This window comes from Ictidomys tridecemlineatus, chromosome 5 (genome assembly GCF_052094955.1).
Source record: "Ictidomys tridecemlineatus isolate mIctTri1 chromosome 5, mIctTri1.hap1, whole genome shotgun sequence".
In the NCBI taxonomy this organism is placed as follows: Eukaryota; Metazoa; Chordata; class Mammalia; order Rodentia; family Sciuridae; genus Ictidomys; species Ictidomys tridecemlineatus.
This window is the reverse complement of record NC_135481.1, coordinates 188,554,476-188,574,291: the sequence shown is the minus strand read 5'-3', so window position 1 is coordinate 188,574,291 and position 19,816 is coordinate 188,554,476. Positions and strand designations below refer to the sequence as shown.

Sequence of the window (19,816 nt, the reverse complement as noted above, 5' to 3'; positions counted from 1 at the left end):
CCATCCCTGCCACAGCACGCCTTCTCCTTTGGGCCAACATGGCCACTTCCGGGTGCTCCTGGTCCTTCCCTGCAGCTGCATTTGGGCAGATCTGGGTAAACATGGGGCCCTGCAGGCTCAGACTGAAACAGGAATGGAACTGGGGACTTCCCACCCTCCAGTGGCCACAGCTTCTATGAAGTCAGAATAAATCAAGAAATGGGGATAGACTGTTGAGGAAAACATATCTGTAACGTCCTAGCCGTTTGCATTCATTGGCTTTATTGTGACATTTGTTACAGGACCTTCCCACCAGTTTTCCTTCAGCTCAGCCACAAGGGCCCACCCCTGGCCATGCCTTCCTCCCTGTTTGGTGGCCTGGCGGATGGTCTCCTGGTCTCCTCATGGCCTCCAGAGTCAACGAGTCGGAGCCCCGTGGGGACGGCACAGCCCATGACTGTGGCTGCGAGATCTTCCTTGTAGAGATTCTTTCCTGTTAGGTTTTGCCTGCAGCAGCTTGTAGGAGCTTGTCCACAGGAGGCTGCGGAGGCAAAACTGATCCACAGCCACTTGGCTCTCCAACCCTGAGACTCTTACACCTTTACCACTGGGGAGGGGAAGGGAACTCTCAAAAGAGGCAGCTGGTCCGTTGGCTCCTAACCAAGGCAGGTGGTGAGAGATACTGGGAGGTGACACAGCGGATCCAGAAAAACGTGGCCCCAGAGGCTCAGCTTCCAGGAGGGGCTAGTGGCAGCCACAGGCCCGGACCACCATGTTTCTGTATTTCTTCAGGATGACGTTGGAGCTGTCATCGAAGTAGAGGACGGAGATGGCGTTGAGCTGGGTGGGGGCACAGCAGGGCTTGGGCACTGTGTCTGGGTTGATGAAGTGGACCTGCAACACACCCAACATGGCCCGTGGTGAGGGGCGGGCCTGGCCCCCATCTCTCCCTAAGGGACATCTACTGCCTGGGCAAGATGACCCAGATGACATTAGCAAGAAGACCCTGACCTCAGCACATTATACACACTCCCTTGGCTCTGGGACTGTCCCCGTGTTGCAGATAAGGGGACCACGGCACAGGGCATCCTCACAAGATACAGCTGCTATGCCAGGAGCAGGATGGGCCATCTGGGGCCAGGTATTCTGTGTCCTGCCCCTGAAAGTGCTTTCTCCTGCTTGTGGGCATCGGGACCTGGGCAGAGCATGGGTTGGAAAAGGAGCAAAATAAACCCCCAAATGCCTGCAGAGACCACATGATGCCACCAACCAGCCAAGTCCCAGAGTAGGCCACAGGGAGAGGGGGAGCTGGGGCAAAGTGAAGGGAGAGGCTGCCACTCAACCCAAGCTGACCGCAGGTCAAAGGATGTGGCCAGTGCTCCAGACCGGCCAGAGATGGAGCTATTCTAGAATGTTCTAGATCACAAGGACAGGAGGTATGCTAGGCCAACATGCAGAAACCTGGGCCTCTGCCCACAGCCTCCAGGCTCAGGCCTGACATGGCCTCCTACATCCTCGAGGATGGGCCCTTGTCCATCTTTCCCTCCCCCACCCTGCACTCTGAATGATTTTTACAGCAAACCCCAGACATCAGCCCATCCCTCTGTGAGCATCCCCCAGGACTCCCTGAGGACCGGGAGTCACCCTCATTGAAGCATGACCACAGAGCATCATCTCACTGTCACTCAAGAGCCCCTTTTCATCTGACTGAGGCCACCAGGACCCTGTCCCATGGGCCATGAAGGGAGGGCTGGAAGAGCACATGGATGAGCTCAAGGCAGCACGGGGACATGCCCCCCACACTCCAGGGTCCCGAGGCAGCCCTTCCCTGCAGCAAGACGCTCCAGGCCCAGGCCCAGCAGGGGAGGGCCGTTCCGCTTCCAGCTAAGGATCTTCAATCCGAAAAAGGCTTTCAAGTTTATAATCCAGGGAAGAAAAGGCTTTGGAAAACACATACTTTAAAAAAAAAAAAAAAAAAAAAAAAGCTCTTGCCCCCAAGGGACCAGATGAAAGGACCAGATGAGCTGTTCTCCAGGACTGAACTCGCCGGCCAGGACGAGCAGAGAAGCAGGTCGCAGCATAGGCATGAAGCCCAGGATCAAGCAGCAGCCGGCAGAGGGAGCAGCCCTGGCGGTGGGCTCCAGGTCAGCAGTAGCACTGCAGCCAGGTGCATGACCAGCTGCCAGGGAAAGCCCAGTCAGCCTTGGTGGCAGGGAGCCAGATAACGAGATCCTTGCACCTGGGATTCCAAGCTAAAGAACAAAGTGCCGATCTCCGAACACTCTTGCTAATTTGGGTAGAGTAGTGCTAATGGCATGTCCTGAGCATCTCTGTTTGCTGGGCACTGAGCTACGAGCTTGGACCTCAACAGCATGTTGAATCTTCCCAGTGACCCTGTGGATGAACGTGAACTAGCCCAGGGCTTCCTAGCTCTCTACCACATGACCCTCTTTGCCCTCTTCCTGGTACGCTCTTCCCCTCTGAAATCTCCCCATGTGTTTACTGAACTGTTTTCCACACTAGACAATGAAGCCAGAGGCCAGGGACCCCCTCAGGGTTATTCCCTGCAGTGCCCCTGGCTCTGGGCACGGGGTCTATATACTCTAGACCCTCAATACAACAAAGGCCCTGGAAGGGCTGCCTCCCCATGTTCAGGGCCTGGAGAGGAATGGCCTGACACTCTCGAACTGACCCCTCCCCAGGGATGGCCAGACGCTGGGGTGGGCAGAGAGCCTGCAGACAAGACTGTCTCAACACAGCACAGTCATCTGACCCCAAGAGCGCAGTCCAGACTGACGGACGGGCAGCCCCAGGCCCACTTCTGGGTTAGGCATGGTAACCAGCGCCTGAGCTTTTGGGAGCTCGTGAACCTGTTCTACTGTTAAAGTTAGAACAAAGGAAGGAACTTCACATCCAGACGCATGATCATCTTTACTCCAATGAAGTCGTAAAATATAATTTTTAGTATCTTTTTTTATAGAGCCAAGGGCTTACCCACCAGATAGCATCTCAGGCTCTGGCTTGGAGGCAGCACAGCAAGACCTGAGGTCCCACAGCCTGTAGCCCCAGCTGACCCCCCCCCCCGGACAGCACCCGGCGGCACCCACCAGTGTCTGCACGATGGCGTGGTTGGTGGCGTTCATGTAGGAGTTCAGAGGGAAGGCGCACTCCCCCTCGCAGTAGTAGGCCGCGTAGCCTTCAGGGGCGATGATCCAGTCCTGCAGGAGAGGGCAGTGGCTGGGGAGTGGCTGGCCACTTTCAGAACCACACAGAAAACCTAAGTAGCGGGGCCCTGCCTCCCATGTGGACACCCCCCTCCCGTGGGCCACGGCCAGACGGGCTCAGGGCTCTGCCATGCCCCCAAACAGGGGGGTCCAGAAGAGGCAGGAGGAACAAGAGCAGCCAGTAGCCCCAGCAGAAAGAAACAGAGTCACCAGAGGGCAGGCAGAGCCAGGGCTGTGCTCCTGGACAGGAGGTGGCACAGCAGAGAGGACTCTAGTGTTGGGGACCAGTCAGGAACCAACTGTCCCTGCCAGGTGATGACACATTACAGTTTACTGTAAGCCAACCCTCCATGCCTGGGTGTACCCGCCTGGAGGAGAGGTCAGTGACCCTCCGCACTGTGGGGGAAGTCCAGCAGCGTGCACCACCTGTGTGCACAGCTCCGTGAGCAGCACACCCCACGCTGCCTCCAGAGTCTGCAAGCCCAGGAACACTGTCCAGCAATCCATGCACCCGTCACTGACTCTCAGGGGCACAAAATCTTCCAGCCGTGACCCCTGGAGTGCGGATGCTGCCGCAACACTCCCTGGAACACGGATGCTGTCACTGGTCCCAAGGATAGACTCACAGCAGGGTGCCCAGCTGGCTGCATGCACCTTGCCTTGTGGGTGTCTGGGCACAGTCCCCATGGAAGAATCTGGACTCTCCCATTGAACTATAAGCTCCCCATGGGCTGAACAACATTGTGAGTTGCCCCAGGATCTTGGGTCAGTGCATGACCTCCGTGGGACAGACACATGACCAGGTTCCTGGCTGCACCTCAGCACCCACAGCAGGCCCAGGGGCTGTGGACACTCACGAGTGTCCATGAGGTGCTGGGTGAGTGACCATAAGGACTTGTGGAGGACGCCTGCCGGCCTGCAGGACCCTGCCCCACAATGGCTCCAGAGGGATCAGCCCCGTGGAACCTTGGGAGGGGAGGAGGGGTGGGCAGAGGGGATCCCGCCCACTAACACAGGGCCCAGCCATGTGACAAAGAAACAGAGGTCACAGGATGGGAATGAGGGGCGGGAAGGCCATGAGGCTCAGAGTCCACAGTATTGGGGCTCCTGGATCTGGGTGGAAGCTCACATTTCTGTTGGGGGTTTCTTGGGACATCCCCGTGACCCTGGCCCGCAGCCTCTTCCCTGGTTAGGCCACGTGCCACCTGGAGCCTGAGCGGCAGGATGAGGTTCGGGACTCCTGTGCATACAGGGGCGCTGCCCCAGGGAGCGCGCGGGGCCCTTACCTGCCAGCCCAGGTCGCGGAAGCTCACGTACAGCTCGTGCTTCTTGCAGGCCTGCCTCTGGTCACTGCTGCTGTTCTCTGTGTGGCGGAGGAGATGAAGGAGCAGCACCCAGGGAGGAAAGCACACACGCTCACGTCCCTCCGCGTGACGCAGTGGGAGCATGATCACTCCAGCCAGAGGGCGGCTGGGAGATCTGGCCTGGTGCTGCCCACGCAGGTCCCTGCCAGGGGAGGTGCCCGGCCCCTCCTCTCCCCCACCAGCTCAGCCAGAGCACCTTCAGGACCCCTCTGGACACTGGCTTCCCTGATGGAATGCTGGCATGTGCACGTGGGTCCACGAGGGGTCAAACCCCACAGCAACCCCACCTGGCTGCACAGCCCTGCTCAGAGGGGTCTGCTTCAACTGTGCGGCCTAGGAGTGAGGTCAGAGCACCCCTAGACTTTCTTCCATCTGGGGGACAAGAGGTGTGCAGAAACACCTTGGACAGAGTCCCCCCACAGCACCAGGAAGAGATGACAGAAGCCAAACCACTGATGGCCAGCACACACCCCACTGCGGTTCCCACGGGAGCAGCCACAGTGCCCCGGGGTTTTCCAGAAGCGTACGTTGGTGAGCCTCAGGTCAGGCCCGGGCACTCGGGACCGCTGCAGAGTCTGCGCACGCCTCGCACACGCACGCTCTGAACGCCCGCTTCTGCCTGCGGCTGGGCGTGCTTTCTCCTTAACCATGACCTGCCCATCCTCCACCTTTCTATCTGCCCAGAGTGATGTCCACCTCCGGCCCTTGCCTGGAAGGCCTGGGTGGCTCTGACTCCTGAACCATCAGCCACAGGCTGCTCCTTATGGGGGCCTTTGTGCTGAGCCGTTCTCACAGCCCGAAGGCTCCAGTGCGTGTTCCTCCATTCTGAGTCTGGTTCCTACTGTGTATTCTAGTCTTGGCTCCAATGTCACCTCCTTAAAGAGGCCTTGTGAAGTCACCGCTGCATCTCCAAAGCCTTGAGTCCACACTGCACATGTAAAGGAGGCTCAGAGCCTCAGCCTCACACACCCCTCTAATGCTCTCGGGGCTGAGCATGCCAGTGGGCCAGGTGGCCCAGAGAATGAATGTCCCAGTGGGCAAGGTGGCCCGGAGAACGTCTGAGAGGAGGGAAAGGGCAGGCCCAGGAGGTGAGGGGGAGCTTGCTGCGTTACCTGACCCAGGTTATAGGACTCAGGTGCTTGTGTCCCCACGCCTCTCTGATGGACCCAGTGTGGCCCCTGAAAGATCTGGTACTGGCCCCTCATGGCAACCTCCCCTTTCCCAGTGACTGTTTGGGACACCCAGGCCTGAGCTCGCCAGCACGTCCTGCCACCAGAGGCAGGCCCTGTTCAGGAAGGGCAAGGAGCTCAGCTCAAACTATGGGCCTGGGGGTTCTGCAAAGAGGGCCCTCCATCCTAAGGAAGACCCACGGGAAGATGCCCTGCTTTCTCCTGTTGCCTGGCAACAAAAGAATAATGAGGGCCCGACGGCTCTGGGTAGCCAGGGCCCTGAGATGAAGCGCTGCTGAGATGGCAGGGCAGGGAGCGCTAGAGCTGGGGCCGCGATTCCACTGCTGAGCTCCTGGATCAGAACCTCCCCTCGGTTCTGTGGGCAGTGCATGTTCTAGTGTTGACGAGCACGGGACGTGGGGTTCTGAATTTGCAGGCAGTCCATCCCGACTGGTGCTGCCAGCGCAGGCTCGTCCCACGTCCCACCGTGGACAGTGTGGTCTGCTTGAGTCTCCCCGGGGATGCCCTGGAGGTGCAGGCCCACACACACAGCAAGCCCTGCAGGCCAGTGGGGGCTCTCCCAGCGGCTGGCTTCAGTGGCCACCTCCACGCCAGGCCAGCTGCCTGAGTGTTCGCAGCAGTTCGCCAGGGCTCTCACACGGAGGATCGTACCACGCTCCCAGACCACCCGAGGGACATTTAAAACTGCACACAGGCACACCTCTTAACCACTGAGTATCACGGCTGTGTCCCTCAAACCAGTGACACACCACGAGGGGGTCTGATGAAGAGGGAGCCACCCCCAACACCCGCTCTCCCCCGTCCACAGGAATCCTAGGTTAGTGAGAAGTGGGTGGGGGCCAGGCTGTCACTCAAGTACAAAGGTCGAGCTCAAGGGCACCCTGGGAGAAGGGCCCAGGGAGCTGGAAAGGCGGCTTCCCCTGGCTGCCCAGAGATCTCCATCGGCACCCTCGCTGTGGCAATGCGGGGTCATAGGAAGCTCCCTCCACCCTCCACCTAGGGCGAGGCAGAAGGTGGGGAGCATCCTACACGCCAAGGAGCCTGACTGAAGTGCCCCAAATGAGAAAGAGGTCTGAGCACGTCAGCTCGGGCCTGGGACATTGCCAAGTACATGGTGTCCGGAGTAAAGGAAGACCCTGAGCTGACGTGAGGGCTCAGCACCAGGGAAGATCAACACTGTCAGCCAGGAGCAGAGGAGGGGTCCTTAGGCCCAAGTGCCACTTCCCCAACCACATCTGAAACAATGACGTTTGACTCAATGTTCAAACCCCAAGCCCAACAGGGGGTGTGGACATGCTGTGGGGCTGGACACTGGCACTACCATCAGGGACCCCAGACACCTGCTCTGCACTTCTGGTCTCTTGGGATCCCGAATGGCCCCAGAGAAAGTGGCTGGAACTCCTGTGTCTCACTAGGACCTCGTAGCAGAAAAGCCAAGCAAGGCTCCCAGCCCCCGGCCCTCCAGTCCTGCCCCACTTGCCTACACAGCAGAGCGAGAGGCAGCACATGCCACTTGCCCTGGTGGCCTCCACCTCCACGAGGCCCTGCCCAAGCAGCCAGCACGTCTCGACCAGTGCGCAGACCCAGCTGCCACCCCCACGGGTCGTCTGGTGGAGGCGGCTAATCACCAGGGCACTGGGCTCAAGTGGGGCGAGGGCCCAGGTCCTCCACCCAAGCACGCCATCTGAAGAGCCGTTGGGCCCTGGGGGTGGCTCACAGGCAAGCAGCTCCATGGCAGGCGGCAGGCTGCAGCCTGTGTCCCCAACCCACACACAAGAGCTGCGTGCGAGAAAGGATTCAGCTTGTGTGGCCCCATAGCAGGGTTCCTAGCCTGTCACATCACGTGAGATGGGCACACCTCCAAGACACAGGGCACGCACGCCCATGCACGGGGGCGGGCACTGGCTTATGAAGTCTGGGGTGGGGCCCAGACCTGGGATTTTTTTTTTTTTAATTAAACTTCCAGGCCGTGTTTAGAAGAGCTTTAACAAGGCCAGGGAGTTGAAATCCACAGGAAGGAGGGAGGTGGCAGGTGGAGCAGCTGCCCCATGGGGAGTGAGGGCCCCGTCCCTGGACACTTGGTGAGGATCTGATGGAGAATCGGGTTGGGAGGCCAGGACCTCGAGGCCTCTTTCCTGCCCCCTCATTCTGATAGGGCTCCAGGACAGAGCTGGGTGGAACGTGCCAGCACTTCCAGCCTGCTAGGATGCAAAAGCCTCGGCCAAGCCCCCAGGCCCTGGCTGAAGCCCCGTGTCCCACCCCACCCCCCTCCTCAGAGCAGCCAGAACTTCTCCCACCCCACTGCACATAGCGTGGAGCTCTGAGAAACCTCTCCATGTTCTTGGGCTGAGTTTCAAACCTGAGCTGCAGCCTGCAGGGGGGGATCCACACCTGCTCCTCACCTGCCCCAGCCACACGGCCTCAGCATGCCAGGGAGCCTCCGCCACGGGCCCTGCAGCTGCAGGTCCCACTGCCTGGCCAAACCCTGGGGACAGCCTGGCCACATTCAGCACCTCCTCCTCACTTCCCAGGGGAAGCCTTGCCTGCCCCTGGCATGGGCTGGAGTCCCACTGTCCCCCATCCTGGGCCTCTCCTCACCCAGGGTGATAATGATGCCCGCCTCCTGCCCGGCCTGGAGAGCTTCCCCACTGAGCCCCAGCCCTAAGGCCCAGCTCGGAGGAGCCCCTGATGTGAAGGAACAGATCGGGTGATCTTCGATTTAGCAAATCACAGACCCTTTCAAGAAACCTAAAAAAGGGCACGAATGGAGTCCAAGCACAACCCTGCACACACTCTGAGCCACCTGGGCCACTGAAGCCCACTGGGGTCAGGAAGTCCTGCTCTCAAAAGTGCCCCTCGGCCCAGCAGGCTGCCTCTCCCTGGGAAAGTAAAATGAACTTTAGGAGGGGCTGGGTGAGGCGGAAGGGGCCACTGGCAGTGGAAGCTGGGTTGGGGGGTGCCACTGCTGCCGCCTCGCCACAAGACCTCTAAACACCCCAGTTTTCTGGGTGGTTCCATGGACCAGCCCAGGCCTGGGAGTGTGCTCAGAGGCCCCAGCTGCCACAGCTGCTGACCAGGGCAGGTTTGTGCCTCAGACTGTTCCTGGCAGCCACCAGGGTCCCAGCTCTGGGAGCTAAGCTCAGGGGACACCCAGCCCATCAGCAGAGGAGAAAGCTATGTGGACAGTGGCAAGCTCCTGCCCACTGCCCTGGTGCACACCACCACACAGGGCAGCCCCAGGTCACGCTAATTGCCCATCTGGCAGCACAGGAGTTAAGTCCAGCACAGCCGCCAGCTGAAGTCTAAGTGTCATGGGCTGCCTTCTTTCTGGGGGTTCTGGGGAGAGTCCATTACCACCTTCTCCAGCTAGAGGTCACCTGCTCTCCCTGGCTCAGGTCACCTGGAAAGGGGGGCTCAGAAGTTTTTGGTTTTTTTTTTTTCAGCCATAACCTGGGCTCCAAGGATCTGGGTGGCCACCACCACAGTCCCTGGGAAACTGTCTGCTAGAGATGTTAATTGACATTTTCCTCTCAGTCTGGGAGAAAATAAAGGTGCGTCTCCTACCAGGACAAGGACCGCTCCACGTGCAGGGGAGCATGAGATGGGTGAGGGTGGGGGTGGCCACAGGTGACCACAGGGCTGGGAAGGCGATTCTGGCTCCTAAACCAAGATCAAGATGTACCATCCTGGGTTCCAGCAACCTACGCCACCAGACACCATCAGTGTCCAGTCAGCCTGTGGGGAAAGGGACCATGTGCCAGCCAGCCATGTTCCCAAAGCCCCAGACAAGGACAGGCTCATGCACGGACTTGGCAAATGCCTGGGGAATCGTCAAAACCCCTCAAGAGGACTACTGGGGACACTAAGGCTCATCTAGGACAGGCAGATAGCTCCAGGCAATTCTAAACAGGGACATGGTTCCAGTGTAGTGGACAGCCAGCCTGCTCCTGGGGCTCAATCCCAGGGCTGCCACTTACTCCGTGCCCTTGGACAAGTTACTTAACTTAAACTGAGCCCCAGTTTATCTCTCTGTAAAACAGGAAACCTTGGAGTCTCAGAGCCTCAAGAACTATAAAACCTCATGTGCTAAAAACTGTCCCGCTCTATAGCAAGGATCTGGATGCTGCCACCCTAGAAATGTCCTTTGGGGATGCCTTACATTTAGTACTTTCATTAATCTTTTAATTTCTTTTAATGAAGATATTACCTCTATTTGGGGGGGGGGGATTGAACTCAGGGGCACTTGACTCCGGAGCCACATCCCCAGCCCTATTTTATATTTTATTTAGAGACAGGGTCTCACTGAGTTGCTTAGCACTCCGCTTTTGCTGAGGCTGGCTTTGAACTCATGATTCTCCTGACTCAGCCTCTGGAGGTTCTGGGTGTCTCTATTTTTACAGGTGTCTCTATTTTTAAATTTTCTCCTATCGTAATGAAACATTTCAAACAAACCTAAAAGTATACCAAATAATATACAAAAACACTTTCCACCCATATTATTTTTTCAAGGAATCAAATTGGTCACAAGTTCTCAATATTTTTCATTTTAGGAAATAAGTGAAAGATACAGCCAACAGCTCCCTCCGTTTCCCCTCCCACCCACGCCCACTGCCTGTCTTCCTAACTCCCCTTCCGAGGTGTCAGTGTGGCCGCTGTTTTCTCTAAGGACAAATCTGCACAATCTGCATCATGCTATGCTAATACTTTTCCATTTGCATTTCTAAGTTGATTTATTAGCTTTATTAATAATCAAGCTGGTAGGCTCTGGGCAGGCAAGGATGTGGGTCTGCTTCTGGCTGTGTCTGCTCCGGAGCCGCCTGTGGAGCTCCCACACTGACCTGGAGTGGTTCTCGTTCCGGGGCTCTGTGGGGCCCTGGGGTCCTCGGGTACCTGTGCCAACCCACCCTGGACGTACCTGCCACACTGGCCATCCTCAGAGCCTCCTGGTTCTTGGGCGTCTTGGAGCGGTTCTGGCTGCGCTGCTTGCCCCCAGTAGACCGGATGCTGCGGAGGTGGACCTCGGTGGCCTTGAAGAAGGCCACCATGAAGGGCTGCTTATGCTGGGGCCCATGCCGCCCGATCAGGCCCGCCAGCTTGGGGTTGACGCTCTGTCCTAGGGAGGAAGCATCCAGACATACAGATGGTGGTTCTGGGAGGGACAGGGCAGCTCCGTGCTGCAGATATCATTTCCCCTGCCCTTCATCCATGGTTCTGCCACCCACCAGTCCTGGCCGCAGCCAACCCCAGGCCAGGAACTGTCCTAGCAGCCTGGAAGCAGCTACAGGCAAAAGAGAAAAGCCCCCACTCCCTGACTTTGCACAGGGGGGAGGCGGCCGAGGGACCCCCGGGGTACTGAGTGGGACCGGTAGGTGTGGAGGAAAATGGGCAGGGGAGGGGCAGGCTGCAGTTGGCAGAGGGTCCCACACCAGGTGCACCTAAGTCCCATTCAGTGCTACGTGGACAGTGGCAAGCTCCTGCCCACTACCCTGGTGCACACCACCACACAGGGCAGCTCCAAGTCTGGGTGGTCACCACACAGTTCCATGGCCAAAGTGGGTCACATAGTCAACCTAATTTGGAGGGGGCCATTCCTGTTCTGTGCCAAGAAGGGTGGGCACAGCTTCCAACAGCCCTAACGACTGCAGAGAGACCACTGGAGCGGAGAGCTGAGGACCATGAGGAGGAGACCCCTCCAGACAGAGGGAGCCCAGAGGCAGTTGTCTGGAGGTGGGCGGAGGGCCACGGGTGAGGGCTGCAGCGGGGTGGGTAGTGGGCAGGGGCAGCAGGAGTTCCGATGGTGTCGGTCCTGTGGGCAGCAGCAAGCTTTTGCCTTGACTGTCCACCGGGCCAGCAGTGGTCCCACCAGAGCCTCAGGAGAGGACAATTTGGAAATAGGGTGTTTAAGATGTAATTCAAGGAAAGGCCAAACTAGGCCAGATGGGCCTTGATCCAACAGGCTCTCCTCCTGGGAAGGCCAGGTGAAGGCAGAGGCACAGGCACCAGGGAGGGAGACGGGCCAGATGCGGGGTTGCCGGGAGCACCTTCAGCAGGGGGGCACGGAAGCATCCCTCCCTGGATCCTGGGAAGGAATCCCCCTGCGGACACCCCGGTGACGGATGTGGGTCTTCCAAGCAGTGAGGGAACAAAGCCAGGCTGTCCTGAGCCACCCAGGCTGTGGAACTGTGTTCCCACAGCCCAGGGAGGCCACCGAGGCACTGCCTGAGGGGGAGACACCGCTTCTTACAAGACCACCTCGGTCTGTCCCTGGGGACTGGACTTCAGAGATCAAGGACAGGAGCAGAGGGAGGAGGAAGAGGGGGAGGAACCACCCGGACAGAGGTGAAGGAGGCCCAGCCTGGGCGCTGAGTGGTCCCTAAGAAGAGGTCGGATTCCCCAGGTTCGTTTTTTAAACCCGTATCTGGAATTTACTTTCACTCTTTGTTTTTAAATAAGTCTAGATTCACTGAAAGTTGGGGGAAATCCACAGGAGGCCCCACGTACCCTTCACCCAGTTCCCCCAATGGAAACATCTCAACGAGAACATGACGTCCCAAGCAGAGAAGGGCAGGTTCTGGGTGTCTTGAAAGGGAACCTCCCGGAACGTGCCCAAGGATGTGGAGACCAGAGACAAGACGCTCCCTGGGGACCCGAGAAAGGAAGGCCGCTCGTCTGCCGTGGCAGGGAAAGCAAGGCAGGGCTGGGCAGTGGAGAGGGAAGGCGTTGGGTTAGGGGACGTTGTCTGGAGTCCCTACTTGACACCCGAGGGGAGCAGCCAGGCAGGTGGCCCAAGGTCCCAGTCTGAGCGTGGCTATGGATCCAGCCAAAGAGAGACGCTTGGCCTGGGGAGGCTCAGGCCAGCCACCTGCGTTCAAAGCCAACCTCTGGGCACAGCGCACGTGCGGAGCTCAGAGGAGTGGTCGAATGCCAGCGAGGGCAGCAGGCAGGGCCAGCGAGGGGTTTCAGGAGAGGCGATGAGCTTGCCCGGGGACAGCGTGTGGCTGAACACGCTGGGCCCAGGGGCTCTTTCTCTTCCACAAAGAGGTGGGGGCCTATGGAGAGACTGCACAGGAAGGCCTCAAAGGAAGGTTCCAGAAGAATCCCGGCAGGAGGAAGGGGACACCAGGAGGGGACGGGATCATCCGGTGGAGGAAGTGATCCCCGTGTCCCATCCTCTGCTGACAGCCTGAGTCAGGGCCTGGGCACCGACTGTCAGTCTCTGGGCTGGGACAAGGACGAGATCATTGGAAATCGTACTTAGTGTCAGGTCTGGGGTGGGGTACAAGCTCCAAGGGGAGAAAGAAGCTTCCGATGAAGACAAAGCCTACCTAACATGGGGACAGCTGGGAAGGCGGAGTGCTGCCCCCAGGGACACACAACTTGGAGCCACAGTGCAGAACTTGAACCCAAGTCAGGCTGACCGAGAATCTGGAATCTTTTTTCTCCTTCTTCTGATGCTGGGGATTGAACCCAGGGGCACTTTACCACTGAGCTACACCCTAATTCCTATTTATTTATTTAAATTGAGACAGAATCTCACTAAGTTGCTGCGGCTGGCCTCGAACATTCAATCCTCTGGCTTCAGCCTCCTGAGCCTCTGGGATTATAGGCGTGCACCACTGCGCCCGGCTTCTCGAGGACTCTTGACCACTGAAGCTAGGACGCCCCAAGGTGAGGCAAGAGGGGTCAAGGCCACAAGAACAATGTCTCCATAGGGCCCTGGCCCATCCACATCTGGAATTAACTCTGCCTGGAGTCCCCCAGACGGGCCAGGAGTCAAGGAAATCTCTCAAGACCAGATCAGCACCAGGGGTTCACTCTGGCTTTTTAACAGCTCACGTTTAAAGAAACAAACCCGCTCCGTCCGCCGTGGCCTGGCCTCCACCCCTCTTAGCGCCGGCTGTCCTGCATTCTTAAGCAGGGTTTCCTTGAGTTCATCCACCTATAACTCGAGTGATTCTATAAAAGAAACCATTAAAGCTGAGCCCCTAGGAATTATGCTTCCCCCCTGGAAGGATTTTAGAGCAAAATAAAAATGCCTGACCTGAAAACCTGGTGCCGTTCCAGACACCCTAAGTCCAAGTGCTGGGAATGGAGTCCACAGCACCGTGGGAGGACCTGGCCGGGGACCCACAGGCTCCGCTGAGCGACAGCAGGTCAGGGGACAGAGGAGACCTACAAGGGTTGGACATGTTGCCCGCAGGGCCTCGAGCTCCTCATCTGCAAAAGCCCTGCCCGTCCCTTTCCTGGTAACCCACCCCTTTTCACTGAGGCAGCTGTGCTGAAAGCCGACTCCACCTGGCCTCACGGGTGGGACTGAGGTTTAATAAGAGGCCACTAATCCTCTAGTACAGTCACTGGCTCAGGGATTAATATGTGACCCAATTCAGTCAGTGAAGGCAAGAGAAGTGCCCTGGAAGTTTCTTTTCTGGAAACTTTCCACTCTAACTTTCAGAAGTGATTTTCTCTCTACAAACAGGACTGAGGGAAGAGAAATGGAGGGAGTCCTAGCATCGGCCACCACCTAGCAACCACAGGGAGAGCAGGATCAACAAAAGCTGACCAGCAGAAGGAGCAGCAGAGAGGCAGGGTCTCTCCTGATGTCACCAGGTCATGGTCAAACCAGCGGCACATTCGAGCCGGCCAGCAAGATGAATGACCTGCCCCCGTGATGGAGTCCAAGCCGATGTTTGGGGCCATTCTTGCCCCTTTCTAAGTGGCTGAGGACAGGGCACATCGGTGCAGGCCATGGTGGGCCTGGTCAGGAGCAGACCCTCAGCAGGTGTGGCTGAAAGACACCTGGCAGTGGTTCACTTACCTTCACCAAAGACAGGGACACAGAAAGTAGGCCGGCCATGTCCCCCTGAAGCTGACCGTGTCATGCCCATGTGACCCACCAGAGCTCCTCGGCACACGCCCAGGAGAACTGAGCCCAGCGTCACATGACCAGCTGCATGTGAGTGGCACAGCAGCAGCAGGCACAAAATCAGAACACGGAGACAAATGCCAGGCCTGAGGACGGTGTGGCTCACCTGGGGACAGGGAGGACACAAGCCAGAGAGGGTGGGCTCCAGGGACAGTAGGCCCGATGGCTCTGAGGGGGCCATCCTGGCACTATAGCAGGGGGCTCAGCAGCAGCACCCCCAGCTGTGACAACCAAGAATGCCTCAGAACTTGTCACGTGTCCCCTGGGAGGCAAAGGTCTTGGTGGAGAGCCTCCCCCTGACGGGGCATGTGGTAGACATTCCACATGCTGGGACTCCCCAGGCCCTGTGTCGGCTGACATCAGTCTGCATGAGGACTCTGAGGTCCATCCACGAGGTCCCGAGTGCCCCTGTTGGTCCTCTGCATGGCCGAGGGTGTCCCACGCTATGCATGGACACATTGCTTAGCCGTTCACAGCTGAGGTCTTGGGGCTCTTTCCAGTTCTGATGGTGATCATCAGGGACAGCTGGGCACAGGCTGTTGAGGGAACCGCCCCTTCCTTTCTTCTGGTCTGGAGCGGGAGTCGTCTCCCACACACCTGTCCCCCTCTGCCTCTGCACGCTCTGGGTGTCTCACATTTCCAGTCTTTAGGGACGAGGGAAGCCATTGCCGGGCCCTCGCCTGGTGGCTCAGTCTGAGTGCAGAGGCCTGATGCAAAGAGGTGCGTGAGCTGTGGACCACACGCCGTGCCCCGCCTGGCCCCGCTCTCCCTCCCACCCTTCCCTGCCTCTGGGCCTGGGACTGCAGGATTCTGGAAGTGTCTTCCTCCTAAAAGGCAGCCACAGGGATTGAGAAATGTCCTTTACCCTGCCTTCCTCTGTCCTTGGGGACAAGGAGGCAGCCCTTCTGCCGAGTGAAGTGCCCCAGGACAAGACGCTCAGGATGGTGGGCCAGAAAGGCACAGGCTTGGCACTGATGACTGGCCCAGGGGGTCAGGCCACATCCAGCCACCGCCTGCTTTTTCAAATAAAGTTTTATTGGAATACCGCCAGCGCACATGGTGGGTACCAGACTCTGCTTTCCCACCAAGGCTACTGCTGTGCAGGCAGATGCCCGACCCTCCAAGCCTCCGATGCCCACCCTAGGCACCACAAAAACACTGGCAGCTCCCTGCCAACCAACCTTCGACCAATTTGCTTCCAGCCTACGGAGGAAACCATCCCTGTCTTGAGCTGGGACACGCCCGTGTTCTATCACGCACGTCTGGGCCCTCTGGGTACCGTCTGTCTCTCCATGGCTGGTCCTCAACGAGAATAAAAACCATTTCCTAGGCATTTTCTCAGTGCCAGGCACTGTGCTAAGCATGTTCAAAGTAAGAATTGTGACTTGTGACCCACGTTCACAACAGGGGAGGACAAGGTCATGGGCGTGAAGGCTGCCTAGGGCGCCTGCACTCGTCAGGGGCAGAGACGAGCTCACACAGGGTGCAGCTGACGCGAGGCTACACACTGCACCCCCCGCACCATCTGTCAATGAGTCCAGGCAGATATTGGCACAGGGCCCCCCAATCCAGAAAGGATTCGAGGCTGGAGGTGGGGTGCCTGCAGAGGCCCCAGCAGTAGGAAGATCCGCCGTGGCATCGAGGGAAGGCTCACGGACAGCTGAGGCAGGCGGACACAGGGGTCTAGGAGAGTCCAGCAGGTACACCTCAGCCCCTCGGGCCGAGCAGTGGCCCAGCCCGGGGCAGCCGGCAAGCTCTGGGGAAAGATCCCGGAGAGCAGGCAGGAAGCACAGCCGGAGCCTCTCAGGACAAGAGGGGACACAGCCCACCCCAGAGAGGGCAGCGTCTTGGCTCTCCTCTGGTCCCTTTGTTTTCCAGGCCCGAGGCCACCAGCTGCCCCTCCGAGGCCCCAGCATAAAAGTGTTCCTCATTAGCGGTGGGAAACTCTTCAAGTCCAACCACCCCTCTCCATGAGCCAAAGCCCGAGCGACAAGTGAGAACACAGTTAACACTGCGACATCTGCTTGGCCCCGTGACCCACTTCCGTCCTCGCCACGGCTGCCCACCCAGCCCTGGAAGGACCCACCCCAGCTGCTGGGCCATCGGGCTTTTTTTTTCCCGCTCCCTCTCCGGCTTTTGGACAAACAGGAAGTGAAGAAATCACAAGGCGAAGGCACCTGGGGGCCAGCTGCCCAGGGGCGGGCATCAGCAGCCCCTTGAAGGGCGCCGGGTGTGCACAGCCATGAGCCAGCGGCTCACCTCCGCGTCCTCCCTGACCACCACACTTGAACTGCGCGGCCCGTGGACCCCTCTGCAGCCAGGCACCAGGGTCGAGGAGCGGGACACATGCTCTCCTACGCCAGAGGACAGAGCTTGGCTGTGCACAGGGTGCCCACTTCCAGAGGCAGCGGTGGGGCCGGGAGAAGATGCCTCCTGGCCTGGAGCTCCGCCGTGTAGAGCATGCGCCTGCAGGTGCTGCAGAAGGGGGTCCCTGAGGAAGAGGGAGGGGGGCAGGCGGGGCCACCAGAGCATCTTCTTCATCAGAGAGGCTGATAGGCGCCACCTTCCTGCACCTCCCAGTGATTTCTTCTGTGAACAGGGCGAGTGGGGAGGTGACCCCATGAGCCAGGACGGGATGCTAGAGTTCTCTTCTTGGGATCCAAGGAGCACAAGCTTCCAGAGGTCTTCATCGCCCACAGCGGGCTCTGGAGGTGGAAATCGGCCCCAGGAGAGCAGCAGGAAACCCTCGAAGAGCGCGCAGGACAGCGGGCACAGCATCGGCCCTCCCCTCCACAGAGTGGCCCCTCATTCACGGCCCCCTCCTGCAAGATCGTGAGCCACGTGACGGCCAAAGCTTAAGTCTTGTTTAGGCGGTTTATTGAGTGAATATATGTGATTCCAACATGGGCCAAGAGGCTGTCCGATGCAGGAAGCTGTTTCTAACAACCAAATGAGGTGGAGGAGAGATCTGTGCTGCTCCCGGCCCAGCACAGGCGGGGCCGGAAGCCAATGTACACTGAGGGCCCGTGAAAATGTTTTAACGTCCCTTAAAACATAAGACAAAACATGAACTTTTAGTATCAAAGGAAATGTTTTAATGTTTAATTCAGCCAGGATTATAACCATCTTTATATCCACATGGCCATAAAAAACACGAGAGGAGCTCAGGGAAGTCACACACTGCCCAGATGGTCCTCCAGGAAGCCAGCCCTAGTGAGGGCTCTTTAAAAGGATCTTTTCTTCCCAGGGAAGAGGACATTGAGGACAGCCAGAAGGACCCAGCATTCGCGGGGTGCAGGTGTAGATGACTTTACAGACCCTACTGGGCACTGCCCTCTTGAGCCCCACCCACGCCTGGTCCCTGGTGACCACATTCCAGTGAAGAGCGAGGGGGCAGGAGTCAGTGTTCTGGGTCCACCCCGGGAGCCAGGGGACTCAGCTTTCTCAGCCCCGGTTTCCTCTTTTGCCCAACGTGGCAGTGACAACTGGGCTGCACGGGCAGGGTAATTGTGAGAACTAAATAAATCCACCACCATCACAGAGAAATGCTAATCAAACCCACAGTCATGGGCACAGACGTGCAGCCGCCCAGGGCTCAGTAACCCCCAGGGCCCACCCTCTTCTTCCTGCAGGCCACCTGCAGAGCAAGTGATGCTGAGTCTAAGAACAGATGAAGGGGGCAGGCAGGGACACACCAGGGGACCCCAGGAGCCACTCCGGCTGCTGCACCCCTTGGTGGAGGACCCAAAGTCCGTGGGAGTCCCTGCTCAAGGGCACCCACCTCTCCTCCCTGCCCTGATTGGTCATGCTCTGCTTGCCCCCATCCCCAGCACCCACTGGGGGTGCAGAACATGGCTGGCCCAGATGTGGGAGCACAGGCCGTGGTACAGGTGGGGAACTAGCCCCAGTCCCAAGGTGCTGCCCTCAGGGGATGAGGCCATGCTGCCCAGCTGGTGCCTGGGGGTTTACAGGCTTCCCTCCCACGCGGTCAGCTTGCTGGCCAGAGTGGAGCCCAGCTGGGCCATGGCTGTGACTAACAGGAGGGCCACAGCTGGGGAGGAGAGGGAGCAGCGCAGCTTCCTGGGTGGTCTCAGAAGGGCACCTCTGGCCCAAGACTCCACCAGGGCCAGATGGGCAGGAAGCCTGTGCAATCCCAGCTTGGTTTGGAGCCCTTGGTGAGCAGGGCTGCCGGCAGGCCACTGTCAAGTTCTTGAAGAAGCCCTGGGGATTGAGGGGTCTGGGTCTCTCCAGGTTCCTGGCCTCTTCAGGTACCATCCATGGCATCTGGATGGGTCCCCAGCCCTCAGTGTTTGCCTGGGGAGAGGATCTAGAGCCACTAAGCCACCAGGAATGGTGGGCTGGGGAATATGGAGCTCGGGAGGGCTCCCGGGTGCTCAGACCTTCCCCCGTGCTGTGGGCATGGTAATGACAGCACCCCCTGCGTGGTGACGGGGAGCGTCACCAGAAACATCCACCTGCCCAAGGCATGGGCAGGAACTGAGACCAAGGGGCAGCTGACCACCAGCAAGCCCTCCTTCCACCCAGAGCAAGTTAGTGACTCCTCCCTCCCTGAGTGGGGACCAGGCACACGTGCTACCAGCCCTGGCACAGTCTCTCCAGGTTCCTGGCCTTTCCAGGTGCCATCCAAGGCAGGGAGGCTCCCAGGGTCAAAGTGAAGAAGGTCACCAGGGCAGACCCTGAGGGCCTTCAGCTGTGTAGGCAATAATGAGGAGGCCTGGACCAGGACCCAAGCGGAGCCTGCATGTCCCAGACACGGGGCCCAGTCTTTCCAGGATGCCATCACCCACAAGGCCCTACGCTGCCTAAGAGACTGATGGGGAAAGGCACGTTCTCGGGCCATCCTCAGGGACTCTCCGCTGTAGGGAGACAGAGGTGTAGGGAAGGCTCCTGGAAGCTGGGTGCCTTCAGGTGGTCCTGATGAGCACTCTTGGGAGCAAGCACCATGGGACACAGAGTTTTCCAGCCATGCACCTGGCCTTCAGGAATGCTGGGCTCACTGGCCTCTCAGCTCATCCCCCAAAGTCCAAAAGCTCACAGCCAACTGGCCTTGTACCCCTGACGCTCTGAGGGGGTGGTTCTTTCCTGACCAGGGCCACCACACCAAGCTTGCCCCCA

The 19,816-nt window shown here is 58.7% G+C and overlaps 1 protein-coding gene across 2 annotated transcripts in view; it reads right to left on the bottom strand.

Moving 5' to 3' along the window:
* Positions 1 to 240: 240 nt before the first annotated feature.
* Positions 241 to 19,816, bottom strand: part of Bmp7 (bone morphogenetic protein 7) — a 69,669-nt gene continuing 50,093 nt past the window's right edge. For both annotated transcript variants that reach the window (XM_040274729.2, XM_005327073.5), the window contains exons 4-7: positions 10,673 to 10,870; positions 4,490 to 4,566; positions 3,087 to 3,197; positions 241 to 873 (exon numbers count right to left, since the gene is read on the bottom strand). In XM_040274729.2, the coding sequence (XP_040130663.1) occupies positions 724 to 873; positions 3,087 to 3,197; positions 4,490 to 4,566; positions 10,673 to 10,870 (536 nt within the window). In that variant the 3' untranslated portion in view covers positions 241 to 723. The remainder of the gene's footprint in view (positions 874 to 3,086; positions 3,198 to 4,489; positions 4,567 to 10,672; positions 10,871 to 19,816) is intronic.